Source organism: Micropterus dolomieu, linkage group LG12 (assembly GCF_021292245.1).
Source record: "Micropterus dolomieu isolate WLL.071019.BEF.003 ecotype Adirondacks linkage group LG12, ASM2129224v1, whole genome shotgun sequence".
In the NCBI taxonomy this organism is placed as follows: Eukaryota; Metazoa; Chordata; class Actinopteri; order Centrarchiformes; family Centrarchidae; genus Micropterus; species Micropterus dolomieu.
In genome coordinates this window covers 27,849,717-27,876,962 of record NC_060161.1, presented here as the reverse complement: position 1 = coordinate 27,876,962, position 27,246 = coordinate 27,849,717, and the positions used below count along the sequence as shown (strand labels likewise).

At 39.0% G+C, this 27,246-nt stretch overlaps 1 protein-coding gene across 1 annotated transcript in view; it reads left to right on the top strand.

Annotated features, from left to right (window-relative positions):
* arhgap36 (Rho GTPase activating protein 36) overlaps positions 1-27,246 on the top strand; it is a 53,439-nt gene that overhangs the window by 16,246 nt on the left and 9,947 nt on the right. The window contains exons 3-6 of the mRNA XM_046064908.1: positions 7,799-7,867; positions 20,607-20,920; positions 26,300-26,516; positions 26,681-26,736. Of these exons, the coding sequence (XP_045920864.1) occupies positions 7,799-7,867; positions 20,607-20,920; positions 26,300-26,516; positions 26,681-26,736 (656 nt within the window). The remainder of the gene's footprint in view (positions 1-7,798; positions 7,868-20,606; positions 20,921-26,299; positions 26,517-26,680; positions 26,737-27,246) is intronic.

Genomic DNA, 27,246 nt, shown 5'->3' with positions numbered 1-27,246 from the left:
CTGCAGTTTGCAACAGCGTTGCAACACAAAGGAGGTTAACCCTATCTGCTGTCACATTGGCCTCACGGCCCATGTGTGCAGCTGGGTTAGCTGACATATATTTACTGACTTAGGTTTAGGCACTAACTTCTGTAACGGTTAAGGTTAGGGTAAGATGCCTCAGGGGGCTGTCAACTCCTTAAACACAAAAATCGCTAGATAGCTAGCTACTTAGTGACAGGAAGTGCTACTAGCATTTCTGGTCACTCCAGGATTGATGGATTAGGACTGAGGCTTTGGAAGCACCATGTCTGATGGATGTAGCCACTTTCAATGTTTTGTCTTGGTTGTGGAGAGGAGTGGCAGCTTAGAGGTTAGAGAAGCAAGCACATGATGACATGGTGAAACCTGGCACCAGTTCAGACGAAATGACTGGTAAGAGTGAATCAGCGCCTTCCATATAGAGCTAAGGTTGAACTGAGCTCGAGCGAGGAACTGTTGAGGGAGTCACAACAGTCTGTTAGATAATCTGAGGAATGAGTGTGAAGCAGGAAGACATGGAGGAGACGTCTGTGTGCTCATTCAACTCTCTTAGGTTAAAGAAAACATTCTGTACACATGTGGAAGTAATCCAAGCTGTCCGTTAAGAAAGGGCAAAGGATGCACCGTGTTTATGTATTCATGTGTCTCGCTTGATATCTCAAATACCGCTGACAGGAGTTTGAGTCTTTCAACGTGTTTTTATCTAGAGGTATTTGGGGTGCTTTAAAAAAAAGTGAGGCAAGCTTAGTGGATAAAAATCAACATATCTACTATATGTTGCCTAACTGCTTAAAAAGTATAGTAAAATATCAGAAAAGGGCAGTATAAGAATCCAGTTTTACTTTACCTGATGAGAGTTTTAAACAGGCTCCTCTTACAGCAGTAGGATCTTGGCCATCTCTGCCTGCTATGGACACAAAAATAATCTCTCAGGGAACTGGAGCTGGAATTATTTTTTTCTGCCTGAATATGATAGAGGTTAGGTACTTTCCAGCTCTGGACACAATGACGAGCACTGTGGCTTTGCTTGATAATATGTATCACATTAGTCCGTCTGACATCATATTTATATTAGTGGATGTCTAACTTTAAATTTTTTTTATATCTATCTAACAATTATGCCAATTTAAGCATTGCTACTTCTCTCCAGTCTACAGCCAGTACCAGCTGTGTCAATCTCATCCACACTATTTTTAAGTTGTTTAATTTCTTGCTCTTGCGCTGAAAGATGATATCCCCATTCCCCAGTCCTGATTGATCAGTTATTTTCCCAACAGACCTATTTGTATTGCTGAAAAACGGGCCGTATGTTTCAAGCATTGCTTTCCATGCTAATCAAGCTGAAGTCGGGACCACACAAAAAGCATTTAGCGTCCTAGAAGGCAGTGAAAAAGGCAACACATTTAAAGGCAGCTATACCCAAATAAGCACACTACTGTAGGATTTCCTTTACAATGAGCTCAAAACTTCAAGATCACTTGCATTTTGTCAAAAATTTTGTCATCAGTTGGATATAATCATGGCAGCACCTGGCATCACATTGTGTCCCGTAAGTCTCTTGAGACAGTGTGCTCTTACTGCCCCGCCACTGTCGTCCATGTAAGAGAAGAATTTATAAAACATGTTGATATGTTTGTCTTAGTCCCCTTATGTTGTTATCTTGAGCTCAAACCAATAAGCTCAACGAGCAGAAGCTAGTGGTGTGACATGTGCTTTTCTGCATTTTTTGCCCTGGTAAGGCTGCTTTACAGGCTGCCCTAAGTTATTGGTGAAGGTTGTTTGGGCTGTGTGAAGACTAAAAGGAATACCTGCAGACAGTACTCAGGGCTAAAAAAGGTTCTAATTGTTTTGGATAAAAATAAATTTAAATGTCTGTTTACAGTTATTATTCTCCTAAAAAGACACTAATTAAACATCAGTGAAAGATGACACAGTAAAAACCACAGTGCTCTTCTTGCTCTACAAAGACTGACAGGAGAAAATTTATTTTGTAATATTTTCATTCAAAAGTAATTTTTATTGGTGATATTTATTAGCTACAGGACCTACAGGCTTCCACACAGACAGAAAATCATCTTTCTCACCTCAAGTATAAGTCAAGCCTCTATGGGCTGTTGTCGTACTGTGACAGCATCATCAGACCCAGTACTGTATGTTTTGATAATCATTTATAACAGTAGAAAATACCTTTTTCCTTTTTTGCTGATGTTTACTTGCACAACCATTCTTCTTCTTGCTACTGGACTACTCCCTGCTTTGAAATATGCTATTTATGTACAATTGTGTTATCCATGTGAACTCTAAAGTACTAAATCCAGTGGGATAGTTTCACCAACAAACCGTAAATCTTTCAAACACCTCACAGACTGCACAATGGGAGGTTTTTCTCTCATGTTTATAGGGGCTGGAGAGATCCTTGAGGTCAGGAGGTTCAGAGAGGAGAGTAGGCTGATGCTAAACACAGCTGATTGTAGTTGTAGTTGTGTGTGTGTGTCAGATCTGTTTGTAGCCTTTCTCCTGTGAGACCAGGCGGTATGTAAGCTGGTTTTCTCATACTGTTGTTCACTCTGCGTTATTAACCCCCCGACCTGCTCAACTTTGACCACGCTGCTGATTCAGGGCCAGTTTAGATATGTTCTCCAATAAACAGTGAAGCTCAATAATACTGCAGCTCATCTGCGGCCTGGATATTGATTCCCAGTGGGATAAATTACTTTTTGTAACTTTTATCAAACACAGACAAAGGGCATTTCAAATGTGCCCTGTGGGCTTTTCTTGTTCACATTCAGTGTTTCTCACCATGATGCACTGAGCCAATCCTCCACAAAACATTTGCAAAGCTGATGTGTATTTTTCACCACAAAAAAACACAGATCTTCGCGATACATTATAGAGTTAAAATTTGGTTTAAGATTAAGATCTCAAGGGAATGAATGTAAGTAAATCAATCTCCCCTTTAGTGATGGAAACAAGTTTGTGTATTTCTCACATATGACTCAACATGCATCCTGTGAGACTCCACTTGTCCCTGCCCTCCTCACATTTGGAAAGTCTTTGTGGAATTTTCCTCCCTTGTTATCTTGTTCTTAATTTTTTATTTTTAGGGATCAGTAATGTATTCTCTTTTCCACCAGGTCAGGATTCAGTTACACCACGAGATTAATGGGGGAAAAAGTTAATCACTTACATTTCACTGCTTTGGCACTACAATGTCTTCAGGAGCTTTCTATATTTTATTTATTTATTTTTTTTTCCCAGAGGCAACAATCTGGTATGTGCGATGTGTTCCAAAATAGGAAAAAGACCCAGCCTTGAATTAATTTTAACAAATAAAAATAAAATTCTGCTTTACTTACCAAAACACTCCTTCAACCCACGTTAACTCGTTCAAAGAGGGAGGATGTGGAGCTTGTAAAACACAACAAAACACTCATACATTACCTGTTTCCATTGAAGTGAAGTTGTTGAGTGATAAGTAGCAGTGGCAACAGATACTGCAGATAAATTTGTCCTGCTGTAGGTACACACGAGTAGCTTAGAGGTTAAAAAATACCGGCCCACCGCCAGAAACCAAGTGTGATTCCCGGCAATGCTACCAGTGAATACAAAAAGCAGAACAATTTACCTTTTTTTCGTGCTTCAAAACAAAGTCCAGTGGAGCGAGTAAGTGCCTAGCTAAGATAAGCTAAACTCTATCTCCAACTCTCTCCACTGCAGTATTTATATTTTATATGCATTCATATTTTCATTCAAGATGTATACATTCAAAAGTTGTCATCTTTAAGCTTAGAACTTTTCAAAGGTATCCAAAGCTGGCTACATCAGCTACTGTACACAACATGCTTTATTATTGTTACACTATAATATAATATACTATACTACTACTATATTACTATACTATACTCTATACTCTGTACACTGCACATACTGGTATCATATTACTCTTGCATGTACTATACTTTGCGTCTACTAATCACACTACTATGTCACTTCACTTGAGACAGTTAAAACTTAAACAGATTAGTATAAGTACAACACTGGGGGGAGGGTACTATGCCTGCCTTGTAATTTTGATTGTGATTGCAATTCTATTTTTATCTCTATTTTTATTTTATACACTAATGTGTTTTTTAATTTTTTCTATTTATCTGTACTTCTTTTTCTGATGCAACACCTGGATTTCCACTCAGGGGCTCAATAAATGTTTATCTTATCGTCACAATGTTCCACTAGGGATATGCAAAAGTGTTAGCATGATCGCTGAAGTGACATATCTAGCAGAGACTAACAGACGATATTGATTGTCGTCATTGTCCTTGTCATTATTGATATGTCATATCACCCCTGTCATTTGATTTGATATGTCATTTGATGGATACATCTGCCAATAAACAAACATCCTAACATCCCCAAAACAGTATTCCCTTTAACTTTTTTACAGCAGGTCTCAGACTGTCTGGTGCTGCTCCAAGTTGGGAAGTAAAGGTGGCTGTTATGGCACCCTGCAGATGTTTATTTGTCTTGTGTGCAGTTAAATTGTAACATTAGACATGAATGCATGAACAGTGTGAATCCACTGTCCAACTGACAAACAAAGCTCTCAGTGATTAAGCGTGGGAATATTTGTCCTCGGTTTCTCCCCTGGGCTGGAATCTCTCCAGTCCGTTACGGTCTCAGCATCATCTCCTGCCGCGCTCCCTCCCTGTTTGACTTTTGGGTACTGTTCTGTTTCTGCTTTTGCTCCACTGGGTTTCTTCTTCTGCACTTCTCTTTCTTTGATTTTTTTCCATTTCTCTCTTATTCTCAACACGGCTCTTTGCTCCTCATATTTCATTGCACATTAATCTATCTTTCTTCACCAGTCTTTCCTCCTTTCTATCTCTTACTTTCTGCACCAGCTAAAGGAGGAATCCATGTGCCATAAAACATCTCCAGTTCTCCTGTACAAGCACTATAGGTTTCTACTTTTGCCTGTATGGCTCAATGTGCACGAGTGTTAGTTTCAATGGCAACATCCAGTGAATTCTTCATTCAGCAGTTGTGAGACATATTTGCTCTTATTTGGTGCAGTCTGGAGTTCATTCTCATGCCCCGTTCTCAGAATCAGCTGCTCTACGGAGACTCCAAACTAATTTGCTCTCTCCTTCCTCTTATCTCTTTCCACTTGTTCCTTTCCTTTCTGATCTAATTGTGCCTGGTTTCCACTTTCAAAAAAAATCTTATCATTATTTCTTACCTCTTTTTCACGAGTGTCCTGGCAAAAGCTGAAACAGATTGATTGACAGAGAATGCGTTTTGATAATCCAGCAAATGTTCTAGTTCATTTTTAAGCAAATGAAATGGCGATTTTTATCTCTTTCTAGCTCCTCAAGTATGAGAATTTGATCAATCGCTGTAAGCTGAATATTGGTTTTTGGACTGTACATTGGATAAAGCAACCAATTTGAAGACGTCTCTATCATTTACTTTATTTAAATATTTGCAACAACCTGCAACAACCTGGTAACTTTCTTTCGTATCCGAGTCCCATGTCTTTTTACCTTGCTCACTCCTACTCCGAACAGTGCTTCACCATCAATATGTTCTATCTCAGTTTATCCGTCTTCTGATCCCCCAAAGGTTTCACTAAGCAGCTACATTTACTGCAACTGCTTAAGGGATTCAGTGATGCATCTGTTTAAATAGAGTAAAATCTAATTGTGAAACATCTTAAAGTGTTTCAGGTGACTGATCTGCAATCCAACATTACATTACTGCATCCAGTAATTGTTCAAAATGATGCATTTTAGCAAAATATTCAGCTAACAACAAATAATGATGCATGCACATCTCCAAGTCTATTGTACTTGGAAGCTCGGGCTGTTTTCCCTCTCTGTATTTGTCTTGCTTTGTTATCTTAGCTCTCTGTGAATGTGCATTATGTAATCATACACATGTGCGCACACAAACTCGCACAGACTTCCTAAGAGATTTGCCTTAGCTGGAGGTGGCGTGTGAGTAGTGGGAGGGGGCTGTGCGCTTTGGAAATAAACTTTAATTTCCTGCAGTCATGGGAATTTGACCCTTTTATCCCCACATGCACACACATTCACATGGACACAAATATTCTCTCTTCCTTTCTTTCCATGTTTGCAGTTTAAATTTGTGTTTAAAGGGTGAAAAGAGAAGAATTTTAGAGTCCCAAATATTCTGGACACCACTATTTGCGATGCAGGGAACCTCGATAGTTCCTTAATAGGGAAAAGACCCAAACTTGAATTAGTGATTTCTAAACACCAGCTTTAGTAACCCAAACAATGGCTTCTTCCATGTAAACCCGGTCAGAGGGGGAGGATGTAGAGCTCGTAAAACAGAGCACAAAACACACTATAAAAACAGACACAGTGCCCTCTCATATGCACATTAGCCACTAACACACACATGGATTTACATGGAGTATTTTCTGCTATCAAACTCCACTGTTGCTGTGCTAAAAAAAGTGGTGGTTTTCTAACAGCCGAGATGATTTAAAATGCATTTTTGAAGCATAGCATACAGATGTCCCAAAAGATTAAAGTTTATATTTTATTTACGTATATGTATTTGCAAACACTATTCCATTGTGAAGGCTGTTGTTTTGAGGTTGACAGTCAACTCTAAACCAGTTTATCATTGACTTGACAGTGACACTGACTAACAGCCAGACAGCAACACACAACAAAAAAAAACTCCACGGACTTTGATATGCAACCAACATTAGCTTTCTAACTACCGTCTCTTTCTCCTCCTGCAAGCATGGACACTGGGACTGTCACCTTCTTTTGGAAATCAGGGTCAAAAAAAGTAGAACTAATGCTGCATTTATCCTGTGAAAACAAAATCCTAAACAACATTGGAGATTTCTTCTTGTCACACAGATTGAGTTTGCTCTGTTGTCATGTAGATAACTCTGTTGTCAGTACTTGGGTCAGGTGAATCTTCCAGGCAACTGAGCAAACTCCATTTTCTGAAGAAACCTGTGATTTTCAATTTAAAGCTCCAGAAAAGCTAGTGAGTGGCCATTGAGATTTTTTTCTTTTGTTCATTAACTAAAATATTAACAATAAATTTGAAAATTATTTTGACATTATATATGACTGCAAAAAGGGATAACCTGTGATTGTAATAAGTTTTTAAAAGGTGCATTTTTCCTTTTAGTATCATTCCCTTTAAATATAGTTTTATGCAATTCATTAACCACTCTCTCTTGATATTTCACATGCAGATATAAAACACACACACATGCTCTATACCCCTTTTGTCTTTCATGTCTGGGGCAGTGCAGCGCGAAGGGCTATTCAAACAAACAACAAGGTCTCATCTATTGAAATGGTCCGCTCTATTCTTAGAGCTGAGGAAGAGGCACAAGCACTCAGGAGAAAAAGATAATAAGAGAAAAAGACAGGAACAGGAAAAGGGTCGTAATGAGGGCAGTTTGAAGTGGGTGGTTGGGTGTGTGTGTGTGTGTGAGAGAGAGAGAGAGAAAAAAAGTGATGATTGTGTTAATTATTTTTATTTAGGGTTGATAAAAGAACACGTGAGATGAATGTGAGTAGTGGTCCTTCATTAGTGTTAACTGGAATATCTTAACAAGCAATACACATGGAAATTGCAAACACACACTTGCATAACTGAATAAATGAAAGACAGACATCCCTGATCAAACAGTACACCGTATTCATTATTCACACTAAAGCGCACACATACTTGAGCACCACTAACAGTTTTATTCATGGTGACTTTGTCTTTTCTCTCACAGAAACACGCAAACGGAGGAAATCTCTACGCAGGAAGTTTGACTCCTTTTCAAAGGAAAAGAAAGAGCGAGGTAAGTTCATCACACCAACACAGTCATGTGTGGTTAAGCATGAAACCATCTACAGCTTGTCTCCTTTATGATCTGTGTTTTTATGAAGTCCCTGTACGACCCGACGCTCACAGGCTCCATTGTGTTTCTTACTGTAAGTGTTATTGTCGAACACAATGTCCCTTCTCTCCATTAAAACAGCATCACCACCACTGTTATCCAGTGGCTTTTACCACTAATGGTCTTACATACTTGACATACTGTGTTTATAAAGCATGAGTGGCTCAGGGCTGCAGAGGAGTCATGAAGCGTTCACTGACTCAAGCCTGTGTTTCATTGTCTCTGCTTCTTTCCCGCGTCATCGTAACATAAACTGAATAATGAATGACCACAAACGCCCTCGACGTACTTGTCGACCGTCATGCCGTGTCACCCTGCAAATGCAAAAACAGCTCCGTCAGTAGGAGTGTGTTTATGGGCACACCAACACATATTCTTAACATTTACACCGTTCAAAGTGATGTCATTTCTTCAGTTGCTCAGTGTTTTTAAAATCCCATTATCTCAGATTTTAACTATCCTGAAATAACAAACTCATAGCTACAGTTTGATTATCTCTTTATTTGCCCTGACCGTGACCCTGAAGGCCTCGGGGTCACTGTATATCACTATGTTTTTGTTGTAATCTGATTTGGTATTAGAAGGAAATCACAAGCTCAACTGAAATTATAAAGGCTTTAAGGAGTTTTACTCTATTAATATTGAGGTCCTTTCTTGCAGATATGGTACTTTTTACTCAAGTTAACACAGACTGGGGGTGGTGAAAAAGGGCCAGGCAGCTCAGTTTTGCCCAGAGGCCCCATAGCTGTTTCATCAGGCCTTGTTTATGTGTATATGAAGAAAAAACAGCTGTCCTTAGCTCAGTGGTTCTCAAACTGGGGGGCGTAGAGCCACTTCAAGGGGTTTAAGGGAACCTAAAGTTGCATCATTATGATTCATGTGGTGATATAAACAAACAAAAGTGCTGTGATCCTAGCAAGGCTTCTTTGCTAACCTTAATCTTGTTTATTTCAATCGCCTGTGTTGTTAATAATAAGTGGGATGATTGGGATGTTGTGTGTTTATATACAGAGCACAGAACTTGCTACTGTACGTACATCTTGGACAAAGTGGAGGTCCAAAATAAAAAAGAGGCAACCTAATGCATTCAGTCTCAGCCTCTGAACAAGCTGAACCACAATGTGCCAACCCCTTCGTTCTTCTGAAGGGGAACAAAATGCGTCCCACTTTGATCACTGTGCATCGAATACTGGATTTAATTTCCTGTTTGCAGAAACACATGAACAGACAAGCTAAATTACACAAAAACTAGTGTCAGCTTCAGGTTTACATTGCTTGTTTAAAACAGGAGTGCTGTTTGTACAGCTGTCCATGTTAAGCGCCAAAAGGTGTGGTTACTCCATTTAGGTCTCCAGTAAATGGAGTATTGGTGATAGTATTATTGTGAACATGTAAACACAGGCATCCAGCCCTTTAAACTGTTTTCATTTCCATTCTTTAGTTTGTCTCTGCCTTTTTGCCCTCTCTTTACATTTCATCTCTCTCTGCTTTCTTTAAATCGCTCCTCTCCTTCATCCTTCTCTTTGTCTCGCTGTTAGCCATTTCATTTCATTTATTTGTTTATTTGACAGGGACAGAACTGTAAATGAGCCAGAGTTAGCTCAACATGCTAATTTTCCATTGTCCCTGGCCAGTTATTATGATGAAAACCTAAAATAAAGATTTAAAATGATATAAAATGACTTATTACAGTCCACAAGTAATAACAATATATACAGAATAGTAGTAAGACAGGTACAACACACAACAATAAGTAACAAACAACATATCAACAAACCATGCCATGTAACTGATCATCTGCTGGTGTGACCCCAACCTCTCATAAAGAGATGTTCTCTATTCTCAGGTGATTATCACAGCAGTGCGAGACGAGAGCCAAAACACACAACACACACAAACACATTCCCAGGCTGTCTGCGCAGGGCTTCAAATCCTCCCTCCAGCCTCTTACACACAGGGACTTAGCTGAAGCTCACCCTGCTAATCAAAACACAGAACATTGGGACCTGGCAGTGGCCCTGCTGGCTCTGCTCCCCCACTACTGGAGGCATAACTGTGTGGCCCTCAGGGGTCGGCAGGTAGCAGACCCCTGAGGGGTGCAAAGTGGGAACAATACACAATCTGTATGGAAACGGTAATGAGACAGTTTTAATGAAATTTGCTAGCGTTTTCTCAAAAGCTGTTAGGAATTAAGTTTTTTCATGATTTGATGCAGATTGCAGGTTTAGTCATGCATGCATGTCTGTGGTGCAGCAAATCCTAGTGGATAGTAGAGAAGAAAGCAAATATGAAAGCTGAGATCTCTGATCAAATATACCAGGCTTATGAAGGCATTTCTGTATTTTATTTAATTTCTGATCCGAGTTTTTCTACTCAAGTGTGCCTTGTGAGGTTTAACTGGACCGCTGCCTTCAAGTCATGTAAGAAACTGGGTATTTATGATAAAGGAATACGTGAACGCCCACAAAAAGCATAATGTCGGAACAGAAAGTTAAAGAAATTGGACCCAGCCCCCCAAAATGTCAGAACAGGGGTTTCAGGCGATGTTGGGTTAGAGAATACCGACACCAGTTGGACCTTCTTTAATTTGGTCGATGTAACAGAACAAATCCGACAATTTGCTTACACATTTGCTTCTACATGCTACTAACGGCGGGCGTCTGAGGTGCTGTGGAGGGAGTTAATTATCTGAAAGCTGGCAGCGTTGCAGCAGCTTGGACGCAGGATTCAGCACTAGTTAATGCAGATATGAGTGCAAAATATTTGTGGACTACCTAGTGTTAAAAGTTAAGGGCACGCTTGAAACCAACTTGGTCACACTGGGTGTCGTCCAACCATGTCTACAAGAGAAAGGGTTTCTCCCTGCTTTTTTTGTGTGTGTCTTTGTGATGAATCCTGCAAATGGAGGAGGGAAAAGACTTTCGAACAGGCTCTCCTCAGAGGCATTGATGGTGATGCACTCGGTTGTACACACACAGTGACAGAAGCAGTTTTGCAAAACAAATTAATACAAAATACATGAATAGAAGTGATAAGATTTCAAATCCTGCTCACTTTCTCACCTCCACACACCTGGCCAATGGGTAATTTGTGATGTTGGCAAAGGGGTTTAAGACACTTGTTCGTTTGTGTTTTGTTTCACTAGGGTTTACACAGAGGACATCAAGTGTTAAATATACAGGGGGTTTTAAATTCACAAAGCTCAGTTCCCTGGAAGACCAATATTATCATCCAGCTGCTGGAGAAGGAGAAACATCAGTGAGTACTGAACAGCATCTAAATAAATCCACTTCAGTCTGAGGAAAACAATGAAAATCCAGAACAATACAGCTGTCTTCCTGTCTGCGGTTTAGTGTTTGTTTTACTCAGGACATGTCAAGAGGGGTCGCGTCAGAGAAATGTTAACTGTAGTATTATGCTAATAACGCAGAGTAGGACTGCATTTTGTTTATGCAAGGTTCCAAAAACACACCTCTAGCAAATGTTGGACTTATAACCGAAACATTTCTAAATGTTATATACTCATTTAACTGTAAAAATATATTTCAAGAAGTGTTATCTCCTTACATTAATGCAGTTCAAAGATTTGTTCTTATTGCCAGAAATATAGTTCTGGCAGACTAAAACTAAATCCCTTTATTTAAATTTAAAGTGCATTGTTCATAATTTAAGTTTTTACACACAACAAACATAAAAAAAGATATTACAATAAAGCACAATCTAACACCACCAAACTGTTCAGTCAAAAAAATGTACGTGTGATTGTAGAATGTAAACTCCGTCTCAAGTTCATTTAAAAAATAACATCCCAGAAACCTGTAGCAGTGAAGTCTCTCAGTTGTCTAAATGTCCCACTAGCTTGGCTGCCTGACTCTTAAGAAGTTTTGCCTAAGACTATCAAGCTCCCACAGCCAACGAATAAATCTTCAACTATTTACTTTAAACAAGCGAACACCTCCAGTACAAGCACCGACATAGTTGGCATTCGATGCCAGAAAACATGGCATCTGTCAGGAGGCAGCGGCATGGAGTGGTCAGTTTGTCCATTCCTGCCAACAGACGTCAGGACTGAGGAATAAGCACGGGCTTACTGATCAAACAGGGCCATTAAGTGCCGTGCGTAAGACACATTAGCAGATGGATGAAGCCCGTTCTTGTTGGCAGTGGCCATTGTGTTTGTTTGAAATGTACCGGGCAAGGAAATAAATCTTTCAACCAGTTCCAAGACTAAATGTCCATCCTGCTGAAGTGTCCTTAAGCAACAATTCTTGTTTGCAAGCAGGAGGATTACTGTTATTAAATATATGCACTCAAACAGTAACTGATGATAAGAGTTAAATGTGGTTATTACTGCAGCCCCGAAAGCAAACATTTGTGCACGTTTTACCACATACTGAAACAATTACAACACAAAACTAATTCTTGTCCTAATGGTTGACAACAAATATAATCTAGATTGGCATGTACCACATATGTAGAAAAGCCAAATGTGGTCATTAGGCACTAAATTTAGGTTCCTCGGTCATGGATCCTGGCGCCAAGTACCTGCTCTGAGGGTAGTATTTTACAATATGCAGTGAACGATCATGCACTTTAACAGTGCTAAACGTAGCTCACTGGTCAAACACATCAACAACATTTTTTGTAATATTTATTACAGCCTAAAAAGCACCAGATAAAGAAACCAAATGTGCACGAAAATTTTTACTTTTTTAGAAACAAAAGTAGAGAGAATGGTCAGCATTGGTTATTTGCTGGTTATTATTTTTTAGTAAGAAACAATGTGTGATCAAATAATGTTGGTATTCTTTAATCCATTATCTGACTAATTCACCTAATGTTATAGTTCCTCTGACACAGTGAAAACAGAAACAACAATGTTCAGGGACTTAATTTAGAGTTCAGTTCGTGCTGCTGCTTATTACCTGTTATTATACTACTATTTATATTACTATTAACAGCTTTCATAAACTGGATTAACAGAGCAAATCCCTATTGTGTTAGCTAGCAAACTGCTAGCAGTGGAAAGTTCATAAAAATTGCTTTTAATTAATTCATTTTTAATGTCTTTCTCTTCCAGACTTTTAGCTTGTTTATATACAATTATGTTTTATTAAATCTACTTAGCAGCCAACAGCCAAGTTAAAGTGAATTGTGAGCTGTTGTTTAAACAACTGCGTGTAGCTTCATAATCTGTTGTGCACATTAGCCATTAGCTAGTCAAAACTCTGCTTGTAGCCTTTCAGCAAGCCAGAGATTGTGTGTGCGCACCTGTGGCTATAAGCTAATACTAACTGGCAGTAGGCCAACAAGGCACCTGGCGAGGAGCTTATCTGTGAGCCTGGCGCCTGACGGAGGAGGACATCACGTGGAGGAGGGCTGGTCAGATCAGCCTCAAACCAAGCAGCAGAAATTTTTAAAAAGTAAAGGTATTAGGAGATATCAGATTAATTTTTTGGTCACTCCCAAATTCACCTTTTGCCTTCTGGAAAGCAAGAAATTTTGTCTGAGAGAGGGTTTCATACAAGTGAATATAAATATCATAGATTTGGTGCTGAAATTGCTAAATTCTGCATTATTATTTAAGAGGGGGGGAAACACTACATGATCCCTCTGGATTACAATAATTATAACATTAATTAGAGAGCTTTTTAGAGAAAGTGGGGATACAGTGACACAGTGTTATAACTGCTTTGACAGGGTATCACAAAACAGGTAGATTTTAAGTCAAGTTATCCAACTACTGTCCACAGTGGGAGGGGAACAGGGAGTCAGGGCAGGCTGTGTGTCCAGCATGTATGCATGAGAGTAGTGAAATGAAAGGGAGATTGTTTTTTTAGTGTAAGTTTTCTTATTTAGATGTATGCAACATTTTGTGCTTTTTGTATAGTATAGTTTCAGTTTTTTAAGATCCATAGTGTAATGGTATTGTAACCAAGCTTCCTGGGTTCGCCTAACTGTATAAACTCAATAAAGGAACAACAAATGGGACAAAAAGGCCAAACTTGAATTGAAACTGAATTTAAACATTATTATTTAGAACATTTAGTTGTAACACACCACACAAAACATAGCGCCAAATCATATCTCAGGGCACTTCTCATATAGAGAAGATCTACACCGTACTGTTTATAATATTTCATACATTCTGTGAATGATGCGTTCATGTTGCTGTGTTAGTAAGTATAAACTCCTCGTGCCACCTGAGAGTTTTTTCAAGCTGAGTCAATCCCACGTCTTTAAGTGATTTATGTGGCATCCTGTCAGTCTGCCACGGCTGTCTGACCTGCTTGGGACATTTCTTACCAGGTGTGACTGTGCACGTGTGTGCGCATGTTGTTTGTCCATGTGTCTTCATTCAAACAATCATGTGTGCATTCATGATTCTGTGAATGTGAGCATGTAAGTAAAGATGCAGCCCGATTAAGTTGCTCTGTGTTTCCTGTGTCATGCATATGAGTGATACGTGCAGAGTCAGAGTGCCCCCTCTGTAGCCTGACATCAGTTTATTCCCGTGTATTTTAGGTGCTGGAAAGTGGAACAATCACTTTACACTCGGGGTTGGAAGGAGGTCGGACAGCAGGTCCTTCTACTGGATGATCAGGGTTGAGATTACAAACTGCCAAACATCCCCTCTGATGAAATGTCATTTAGCAAGATCCTTCAGAGGCTTTCTGTAGCTGACCTCCCCAAGGCAACAGGCAAAAATAATTTCCCTACATAGTTGTATAAGGTACAAAAACATACCAGCGCTGAGTGATAATTACAGCCACATTTCACAGACAAACAAACCTTCATCTGGATTGTCAGAAGAGTCCCTTGGACCTTTTGTGTTCCCTGCCAAAGAGCACATTCATTACACTTGTTTTAACTTCCTTTTGTTTTCTGTTGATATGGTTTGTGCAGAGAGTTTTCTTTACATTTCTAAATTGACAGGTTACACATTCACATTGCAACCAGGGAAACCAGGGACAAAGTGTCACAAAAATAATCAGATTTTTCTTACTTTTTGTGAATTTGCAAGTACTTATGTGGAATTATAGGCGGTGTTTGAGTTCAGGGAATGGTTAATTACTCATACAATAATACATTATAGAATAACCTTACATTAAAAGTCAAAAGATGTTTTGGAAGGCGTCATTATCCTTCCCAAAACACAAATGACAAATCAGCGCTATTATTGCTGCATTTGGGAGCGTGATATATTTACTTTAATTATTTTCTTGATTGTATTGAGTAAAGTGAGTCCTTTACAGCAGGTCAGAGAGCTGCTGACACTGCAGTCAATAAAAGACTTATTGTGTTTAATAAAATGTACAGTTCATAGTTTCCAATGCTGTGTACAGTGTTGACATCCAGGCCACATTCACCCACGTTTAAAAAGACAGTTAAAGATAATTTTCTTATTGGGGCCGAGTTCAGTTCACGTCTTTTAAACATCAACCTGCACAGTGTTAAGATGCTTATGGGTGAAAGTCGCTGGATGATAAAGGGTTTACTTTTGTGTTCGTCAACAAAGAGCTGCACAACAGGTGTATATTTGTTTGCTTTGATATAAAGAGAAAGTCAGAATAAAACAAGAAATAAATCAAAAGTTCTTTGGCCCAGAATCCCGAGGAGTTACGCTCACACAGTCCAAAGCTTTGCCTTCAAAACCGCATCAATTTTTCAAGGTACACTTGCACAGAGTCAGGGATTTTGTAGGCATGTTGTCAGATGTATGATTTAACAATTATGATCATAAATTCAAAATTGAAACACAATCATTAACTGAAACAGAAACAGCTGTGTAGGAGGAATACAACTGGGTGAGTAACAGCCAAGCTGACAAGGTGAGGCTGCTGAAGACAGTTTACTGTGAAATGTCGTACACCATGGCAAGACTGAGCACAGCAACAAGATCCAAGGTAGTTATACTGCATCAGCAGGCAGACATTTCAAGGCAGACATGGGTTTCTAGGTCCAAACTCTTTTGAAGAAGCACAAAGATGGAAACGGGCAACGTTGAGGACTGTAGACGTAGTGGTTGACCAAAGAAACTTGATGAAAGACACATCATGCTTACTTCCCTTTCCAATTTTAACATGTCCAGCCGTGCCATCAGCTCAGAGCTGCAGGAAACACTGGGACCCTGGTACACCCATCTCCAGTCCGGAGAAGTCTGGTCAGAAGTGTCCTTCATGGAGGACCAAAAAGCAATACCTCCGACATGGAAACACTTGACTCAACTATGCATAGAAACACGAAACCGGGGTAGAGAAAATGGCTCCCAAACATACAGCGAAAGTCGTAAAGAAATATCTTCTGCATAAAGAAAAACAAGGAGTCCTGGAAGTCATGGTATGTCCCCCACAGAGCCCTGATCTCAATATCTGGGATTGAATTGAAGAGAGAGAAGAATTCTTGAAGAATTGTTGCTTTGTCACTCTTTAATCAGAAAGTTGTTCCAAACGCTAAATCAGTTTGTGGTCATGTGATGTAGCAGTGAATTCATTGCATTGCGACCTCACTCATGTTGCGTTTACCTGCAGCCTGTATCGCTGGGGTTTGCAGTAAGCCTGTATCAGTCTGAGTGTGATGTCTGGTTTGTGACTGTGGCTGCTCGAATAGGATTACCTGTTTATCCCCTCTCTTACCTGCTGTCTACATCCACCCTGTCTATTCTTATAACGCTCGTCTACTTGAACCTCTAATCTCTCCTGTGAGGGGCTGTGCGTTCACAAGTTAACAAGGTGGCACATTCATTTCAGCATCACATATAAACAGACATTATCCTTAGCTCTCTTATCCGCTTTCGAGGTCAGTATCTGCTCACGACTTTAAACTCAGCTCAACTCATTCTCCCAGCCTTGAATATATCCATCTATCCTTTTATCCTCAGTCTATATCTCAAATTTGTCTCTATGCTAGCTAAACACTCACAAGGCACTTTCCAGGAGACAGGGTTGCACACTGTGATAGTGCATAAAATCACAATCTGTGCCAGACTGCACGATATACATATTTAAGGCATGTAAGATAGTGCTGTGATAGCCTGGTGAATGTTAGTGCTGCAATGTAGAATTAAAGAAATATATAGTATATCCAAGTAGATTTCTGCTTGCATGTACCATCACCCATCTGCTCTGCTCTTATGTTTTGAAAATGCAGCAGAAATACCCAAATTTTAGCCCATTGCATATCAAGGCACTGTTTTAGTCACTGTTGTGGTCTCTAAGCGTCCACAGTATGTCTATGGTCAGTTGTAGCTCAAGCGTATTTGGTAGCAGAAAGGCTGTGAGTGATCCTACTTAAGCAAAAGTGTTATCACCAAAATCTACTATCTAAGTAAAAATACTCATTCTGCAGTAAAATTTATTTTATTATTATATTGTTAATGCTGATACATGAATGTCTAAGCAGCATTTTCCTGTTGTAGCTGCTCGAGGTGGAGCTAGTTTTAACTCCAGTCCAGTGGTTCCCACCCTAGGGGTCAGGCCCCTCCAAAGGGTCAGAGGAAAGAAGTAAACTGGGAGTTGTATTAATTGTTTGTTTGTTATCACTTTAAACCTCGAACAGTTTTTTTTAATTAAACCATTTGTTTAAGTTTAAAGAAATGTCTCTCTGGTGGAGCTGCTAACAACAAATATACATATGAAACATGACAAGAGGCCTCTAATGAGTTTTTTGTTTTGATTTTTAAGATATTAGTATATCAGTAGAGCGGAGGCCCTTTGGCTCGATTCGCCTTTGTTTGGTTTTCCATTGTAGAAATGTTGTACCTGTACCTGCTTCCAGGTACTTTTTTTCGTATCACCTCCATCGAGGTTCCAAGCAAGCTGAGGGATACTAAAATGTAACGTGAAAACACGACAGACTGCTGATTGGTCAGAGAGAATATTCACTATTCACTGCATCATCATTGCTGCACCACAGAAAGTTTTACAGTTTTCGTATGGAATTTCATCACTAAATCCACTTCTGAGAAGTTTTGAGGTGAGAAATCAGCTGTGTAGATTTCCAATATTGACAGTTTTATGAGAAGTGATGGCGGAACAAAAATGTGCTTGAATATTTTCGGAGTTGAGGAGCTCCGCAAGTGGCTGCGGGGGAAGCCTGTACCAACCCGCGGGAGGAGCGTGTGAGTCCGGCCAGCCGCCCGCTCACAGAGCACTCTGCTCCCGCCTTCAGACAGACCGCTGCAGCAACAACGGCAGAGGAAAACACAGCTGGAAGGTTTTCATACCGCTTATCTGTCTTTATATTCAACATTACTGATAATGTTGAAACGTTTTAACTTAAAAAAGAGAAAGCTGTGTGGACCGCTAGTGTGTGTGTCGCATTGAACATTACGTCGCGGCTGTTGTGTGTGGCGTCACTATGACGACAAGCTACGTACTATCTCTGGGTACAATGTGCAATGGAAAAGAGTCGAGAGTCGAGTCTATCGATTTGCGGTATGGTAGCATTTTCTGGCAAGGCAGCATAACGTTAGATCGTCAGAACACCGTCAACAGTTCAACGTTTAGTCTTGATGGTAAGATGTGGAACAATGATGTTGGACTTGTGAGTAACTTATACCATCTGCTAGGTTACGGTCTCAGTCTGAAGCGGCTTTGATTTGGATCACACTACCTTGTTTCTTACGACACGCCCTTCTCTGCTTCTGATTGGCTAGTAGTCCTTACCTGGGAACTGCGCATGTGCAACTCCCAACAAAGATATTGTACAAGTAAGATGCATCACTCTGTAGCTCAAGAGTGGAGCGTACAACATACAGGGTGAAAAGAGGAGCTGCAGCAATGTGCAGTATGAGAAAAATATGGTGTTTGTGGAATATTAAACCATGTAAACCTGTTCTGGTACAACCCCTAATTAAGATTTTGAACCTGAAAATGAGCATAATACCACCTCTTTAAAGCCCAGACTAAGTTTAAACGTCTGAATTACCTTCATCAGATACTAAACATTGCATGAAAGAAATATGAAGTAAAAAAAAAATAAATTTGTCCCTCAAGCTGTTTTCCAAACACACAAACAATTAATTAACACACAAAAAAACATCTAAAATACAAAATATATTAGTATATCCTCTAAAGGAAAGGGGAATAAAAAGATTATTTAGCTGACCAACATCATAGGTAAATGATGTCAAATTAAGCTAAAAACAATCTTCTGTTATAAATTTTTGTCTTTGTAGTTTTTTGCTTTGTGAACAAAGAGTCTCGCCATGAAGATGAAAGTGAATTTATCCTCCTGTTTGGCGTTAAGATGTGATGAACAGAGAGGACTGTGTGGATTGATTTATAACATCAACATTTTGTTCAGACTAAATGAATTTACCTGCCGGACGTTTTTAATAGGAAAGAAGTGCTCGTTGTGATAAGTGCTATAAACATTTTTACAGCTTAAGAAGTATGAAAGCTTTGCTTAGCTCTTAAATGTCAATGTAAGATTTAGTTCAAGTGAGGAAAGAGGAGGAACAGCCTGCCATGTGATATTTTTCTCCCACAGAGCTGACACCAAAGACATTTAAGCCACAGTAAAAAACGCTAATTATGACATCTTTCCCATCTGTTTCTTCCATTATTGTTCTTCACATATTTCTGCAAAACAAAAATACAGAATTTGCTGGATGTGAATGCAATGTGGGTCTGAAAAAAAACAACATGCACTGAGGTTTTGTAGCACCAAATAAGTGGATTACTTTCCCCCCAGTATGAGTCATTCTTTGAGGGATTTAGAGTCTCTTTACCATATCAGGCTCTTTGCACTGTCAAATTAAGCCAGACTGATACAGTACACATTTACTAACACAAAGTCCTGCTAAATCCTTGTACTGGTAACTGTTGTGAAGGACACCCCGCTGTAACACTGTTTCTAAACTTATCACACTTATCACATCTAACGTTAAACACTGTTATGAGAAAAACACGTCTTTATAATTTACTTGGAGTCATGTTTCTTTCCTTCTGATAGTCCATTCACTCTCCATTTAGCTCCACTCCTGCTAAATGCTCCGCTATGTTGACCAGCTAGCTGCGACATTGGTCTTTCAGCTGTTTGGTTTATCAGAGCTTTTTAGCTAAAAAAAACACTGCCTGCTACTACGAGGCTGATGAGATCAGTGAGAGTGAACCAAAACGTTAAAGTTGGGTCTGTAAAAAAACAAAACAACAATCTAAAAAATGCAAAAATATTAACACAGAGTTAGATGATAATTCACTATGCGTTTGTCACTTCAAGTGACTACTTTAACATTATCATTTAATTCATTGTTTATATGAAAATCTTGATGAGTGCAACTTTAAATATATAATGTGAAGATCTGGATTGATCAAATATCCCCATGTTCTCCATCAAAATAGCCCACTCCTTGCAGAAAACACAATCCTGGCAACTCGGCACAGACTTCATCTGTAAACAATGTGTGCAGCAAAATGACAAGAATGTTAAAGAAAGATTGTTAATTGGGCGATTCAGTTCATATTTTGTTTAGTGTTTCTTTGTTTGTCTCAAAATCCCTTTGAGAAACCTTAATATAAAATCAAAGATCTTACTTTCACTTCGTCATTGTTCTCCAGTTAATGTCATCGCTAACAACAATAACTTGTCTCTTCTTTTCTCCTGTTACTTCCTTCCTAATCCTTTACTCTGTCAGAATCGGTCCCCATGGCGTTCGGCATCCCCCTCTCCCAGGTCATCGCCAATGACCGGGCCTACAAGCGGCGGCAGGATGCCCTGAAGGAGAGCCGGCGAGACTGTCTGGACCTGGAGGCCAGCATCCTGCGCTTCCGGGCCGAGAAGCGGCAGTTCTTCAATGGGAACAAGCAGCTGGTCTGCTCCTCGTCGATCACAGGAGGAGGTCCCTGTTCGCCTTCTGCAAACTCGGTGGCACCAGCACCGCTTTTTGAGACCCAGAACAAACCACTGTCGCCTACGTTTCTGGACAACACCGGCAGAGGACAGAGGAGGGTGAGACAGTCGTCTAACTGGACTGAACTATACAACAACTTTTATTATTTATACACATTTTTACAAGAGTTTTATAAAATCCAGAGGTCATTTAACTTTCTGAAGCTATAAAGACATATGTGCAAATATAATGTGAAGATTAGGACATGACTAAATCTGGGGAGTCAGTTATTCAAACAAGGTATAAATAATCAATTATTTTCTCTACATATGCTGCCTTTGTGCAGTTTTTTTATTATTTCACATGTGAAAAAAAAAAACACAAATACAATTATTTTCTCAAAATTGTGTCCTAATAATCCCTCCATAAACAAAATGATTGAACTTCAAATTAAGGAAAATTTAGTGGTTGAAAAAGGAGTCTAAGGAAAACTTTGAAAGTATCAGGTAGCTTTCAAGGTATAGATGGCGACATGCAGATACACGCTTTTTAAGACAGAAATCTCAGGTATCAACACATATTCATGCAGAATTGATGTCTTCACTGCCTTTAAATGGTAAATTTTGACGCAGTGACAAATTTGACCTTTGACATTAAGTTTGACTTCACTTCTTGCCCAAACTGCTACATTGCAGTCCTGGCTTTTACCACATTCCACATTTAATCATGCAGTGGTTATTTGTCTTCGTGTGCTTCCATGTGTGTGTTTTTAAGCGAGATTTGAATCAGTGATTTGAGAGAACACAATTCTGATGAAAACTGGCATTTAGTGTCATCTGGGGATGTGTGTGTGTGTGTGTGTGTGTGTGCGTGCGTGTGTCCACAGTGCAGCTTGCTAATCTCTGACTGCATCTCCAGCTGTAAACATTTTCACAACGAATAGTTTTGTTTCAACAGTTGTTTGTACAAAAAATTGCTGTGTATGTTTGCTTTTCTGTGTATTTGTGTATGTCTGTGTGTGTTTTCGTGTGTGTGAACCCTCTCTATCACCCTGTAATTTTCTCCGCACTGATCTGGAAACAGTTGTTATGTTAAGTCTGTAATGATTATCATCACAGCCACAGAGGACAGTAATAAAACCTGAACCAGCTATCAAGTGCGGCACATAAGAATCAGTCACTGCGGTAAACACTGCACACACTGTCCTGGATGGATACCTGAATATTTGGTAAAAGAGAGACAGAAATAATGATGTGATATTGTATTGAAGGCCTGTAAGCAATAATTATCATATTCTATTTATTATTGATCGTTTAGTCCAAAGTTATAAGTATTATAAGTGCAAAATGCCATTACAATTATTGATGCATGTATTTATCACTTTAATGTTGCAGCTAATAAAGGTGGGGGTACTTTTAATTACTTTTTGAATAATACATTATAATTTATTAGTTTATTAAATTGCATATTAATAATCAGAATCTGAATAGTAACTAGTAATCAAAATCTTTAAAATAAATGTAGTAAAAAGTCCAATATTTCCCTCTGAAATGTAGTTGATCAGAAGTATAAAGTAATATAAAATATTAGTAAGTAAAGTACAAGTACCACAAAATTGTACTTAAGTACAATACTTGTAAATGTCCTTAGTTACTCTCTGTCACTGATTTGCAGCAGTCTTGCTTGATGAATATCTGACTAAAAATTACTGTTGATCAGAATTTATTGCAGATTTAATTTTCTTTCAATCGAGTAATCCATTAATTATATCACTAATGCATTCTCAATCACTGCAGGTAACTTAACTTAAGTGTTTCAGCTAACTTACCTAGTTGCTCTCATATTCTTCTGACAGCCAGATGTGTGTAATAACTGATTACAGATAGGCTAATGGACATGATGTAATGACTGTAATCAGCTCTGTTTCAGCAACATAAGAAATGGTCTGTTTACAGTAAGAAGCACAGTGTAGTTCAAAGTATTCAACAGGGCCATTAACTTGGTTTATTTTTGTTTAAAATACGGCTGTATGATGGAAAACCAAAAAAAATGCAATATCAGTGAGTGACAATCTGAGAATTTACTAAACAATGTTTTGTTAGAAATAGAGTTTTACTCTGGGTGATTTATAGGAATTGTGGCCAACACTACAAAAAGCAGTATTTGGACACTTGACTGGTCAAATGTGTCCATGAATATACCAAGGATAACATAGTTTAGTTAAATATTACATTACATTAATGCGGCAGACAATTTTGTCAACATCAGCTTAAATCAACATCAGAGTGTTTGCTCGAGGACATTTCACCAACCCTACACACCCACTCTACCACTTGAGTTAAAGCCCATTGTAAACCAGTGTAGATAATTGAGTGAAGAAAGAAATACTCTTACTTCTTCTTGAACCATTATCAATTAGTTTAAAAATTAAAGTTGGGAAAGCTTTAATAATGTTTTTTCTTTACTTCCAATCAGTTGAAAATATCAAATAAAACTTAGTTTAATTTAGTCTTATATGTCTACATTTTTATTTTTACCTAGCTTGATGAAATGCATCTGAGAAATTATTCCAAAAACTATATACTATTTTTGTACATTGTTAGCCACACTAGCAGCCTGGTGAAAGGGATGGCAATGCCGATCTGTCAGTTCAGCCAGACTGAAATGTCTTAACAACTATTGAATATGTCATGACATTTAGAACAGACATTCATGTCCCCCTCAGGTTTAACTGTAATAACTTAGGCGATGCCTTAACTTTTCCTTTAGCGCCATCATCAGGTCACAATTTCAATTTGTCCAATTCTTTGTGTTCAAGGACGTCACTTTGTGTTGAAAAGTGGTGGGAACATTTAAGGGTTCATATTTGGCGTGTGACAAAACACTTTATTATTATCATTAAACTCTTAATTTCCTGCATTCTAGAGACATCTGCACCAATTTATGGTGGAAATCTCTTTATTTATATGAAGGGAAACAAAATTCATGTGGCCGGTGACAATTCAGAATATAAAAATATCATGTCATTCATCAGCAGCAGCTTGTTTTTTAGCCTAAGTTACTTTTTTTGGACAAGGCAGATCTGTTTCTTCTATATTTACATGGCTTTTTATTCATTCATTCATGTTGTACAAGTAAACCTTTCTCATAGAATTTTCATTTGTTATTTAACATTTCTTGTTGCAAGCTAATTTTCAGAAAACTTTTAGCAAATGCTTTCAAAAAGTGGTGGGGACATGTCCACCAGCTTCCCCAGTGTAAATGACACCTATGTTTGTGTTACTAAATACTTGCAAATTAATTTAACATTCCCATCAGCCTCAGCTGTACTTTGTGCATGTTAGCATGCTGATGTTAGCATTTAGCTCAAAGCACTGCTGTGGTTAAGTTAAGCCTCACAGAGCCACTAGGATGACTAACAATACGCTCTTACGTAAGAAGCCGGCTGTATGAAACGGTTGAGACTGTGTCACATTAAGCAAAGCTTTATATTGATAGCAATCACTGCTGGGAAATGTCTAACTGCAGAGGTAGAACAGAAGAGGTTTGTTGGTAAAAAGATAATATCCTGAGAGAGTAGAGTGAAAGACACAGTTTTCCCATCCGTCTCGGCCTAAATGTGACTCTGACTCACCCTCTTACAGCTTCCTGGACTGTAGCAGCTCACTGTTTACATATCTGACGGCACTCGGCTGGAGATCTTCAGCCTGACGGATGAGGCCGCAGTAAGTGGGGTGGCGTTGTCACTGCGGCCTGTCCTGTGCACTGACAGATAGCGTACACAGTAGGAGTAAAGGTTGAAATTAATGGCTGGAATAAGATGAGTAGTTGAGAGGGAGAATCTGCTGTGAGGACGTTTTTAAATTATTATAGTTGTTTTTTTCTCTGTGCACTCACCTTAGAGGCCAGACCTCCACTATTTGCTCTGGAGAAGGAGATTCATAGAGGGCTTCAAGGTTACTGCTGTGTTCATACTATATGCTTTTTCTAAGGAGGTTTTATGTTTGTTGTGCATTCACACTGGAAATATTTTTAAATTTTAAATTTTTAAATGTGATGTTAGCAGATATCATATTTCCCCTGAATACAACCAGTAAAGACAATGAAAGAGCTACAAACACATACGTTTAAAATGAATTATAAATAATTAACAGTTATATTATAGTTAATAGTTAATTATAGTATAAATGATTTCTTGTTTTCTCTGACCAACAGTCCCAAAAAGATAAACAAATAAAAAGAAAGATAAACAAAGACACAGATAAAGAAAAACAGAATATCTTCCAGTTTAAAAGCTGTAAATAGGGAATGTTGGGTATTTTTGCTTAAAAACTTTATAGGTACCCTGTGGAGTATCAACAGTACATACTGTGCGCTATTGTTATGTATGGAATTGGGAAACGGCAGCTATGTTGGTGGTTTTTGGGAATTATGAGTGAGAAAAAGTATTTGTAATCATATATCGTTCATCTAAGAGCAGGTGGCAGTGACACGAAGATTACAAAAGTTAATTTAACTCTGCGGTTTTATTACACCTCTCTGGACACATTTCAGATTAAATAAATAAAAACTCTAATTTCTGAACTTTTGTGCCATTTTGTTGCTGGACTGAAGTGCTCTTGGAAATCCCTCTGACACTTGACGTTCTCCAGAAACTATTTGCAGCTCATAGACAAGTGATTTATATTTCTGTGGTATTTGTTTCCCGCCTCTCAGATATTTCTTGGATTGCAATGTCAGGATGAGTGATTCTGACTGACTTCTCTGTTGGCCTCTTCTCCTGCTATCTTAAAGTGTTCTTTACATTTTCTCCTGTCTCCGTACCTCAGGTTTTGTGGGAGAAAAGGCACTGCAATGACACACATGCAGTCTACACACACGTACCAATCAAACAAGTCATTTTTTGTAAGAGTTGCAATCACAAAAAATCAAGCGTAGTTTTACTTCAGGTAGGCAACATCAGCTGACAGCTCAGCTGATTCCCCTATTAGCATTCATTGGCAAATTACAAGGCGCTTTATTTAAATTGCTTTACGCTGAATACCTTTGCTGCTTTCTGTGCAAGCTGCTTTGCAACCCACTGCCACTCCAGCTCTTCCTTTCAGGCTGTGTCTGACTAATAAATGTCATTTCTGTTGTCATTGATGCTCTATTCTGTATCCTGGAGGGGGGATCTCTGCTGCTGCTCTCTCTGCCTTGGGCTTTCCATGTATGGACATGGATGGGAAGGGAGGTGTGCTCTTCCCCATCATGGATTTCTACATAGGCACGGGGAAGAGCAGGGATTTCCCAGAAGAGAGCCATACTGCCAAACAACTTACTGCTGAGCAAATATCAGTTTCTTTGATGAAAGTTGTCCTGACTGAAATTACTTATTTTGGTTCCTTCCTTTCAGTTGGAGTTATTATTAATCACCATGAGATTACAAAAGAGTATTGCATGGTGTTAAGTCATAAAAGCTGAGAAGCTGCTGTGTGTTCCTTCTCTCTGTCCTTCAGGGTGGTCTGTCAGTGGACTCCATCTCTGATCTTGTAGAGAGTCAGTCTCGCCTGCTGGAGGCGCTACAGCTCTCTCACCCAGCCGAGCTGGACCTGAAGAAGTCTCCATGTAGCGGCTCATCAGAGGGGAGGACCCAGACCAAGCTCAGCCTCAACCCCATCTACAGGCAGGTGCCCCGGGTGCTGGAGAGGTGCTGCAGCCACATCGAGACCCATGGTGAGACACAGGCTATCTCACCTGTGCCATTTGGAGTCCCCAAATTAAATAAACTCTTTTTTACAAATTTAAAAGTCTTGGTTTTATCAGTTTAAATTGTGTCCATGTAAATGTAGATAAAATTAAACTGTAAGATAAGTTGGTGCTCCATTATGTGTCCCCAGGTCTTCAGACTGTGGGAATATTCAGAGTTGGTAGCTCTAAGAAGAGAGTGAGACAGGTGAGGACATTTTGTTTTCACCCACATTCATTTTGTTGTTGTTGTTGCTATTTTAACCATAAAAACACCCCTGAATAAAATGTTGTTTGTGGTCAGTAATAATAATAATAATAATAATAATAATCTTTATTTGTAGAGCACTTTTCAAAAACAAGTGACAAAGTGCTTTAACAAGTGTAAAGACAATAATACCCAAGAGACAATAATACAAAAACAATACAAGATAAAAGCATGAAAACATTGAAAAGACTAAAATACACATTTAAGATAAATATAAAATTAGTAAAATAGAATAAAATAAAAGGGATAAAATAAAGTCAAATAAGATCGGGAAAGGCTCTCCTATAAAAGTATGTTTTAAGAAGGGACTTAAAAGAGTTCACTGACTCAGCTGACCTGATTTCCTCAGGCAGGCTGTTCCAGAGCCTCGGGGCCCTGACAGCAAACGCTCTGTCCCCTTTAGTTTTCAGTCGAGACTCTGGAACAGACAACAGACCTCTGCCCGAGGAT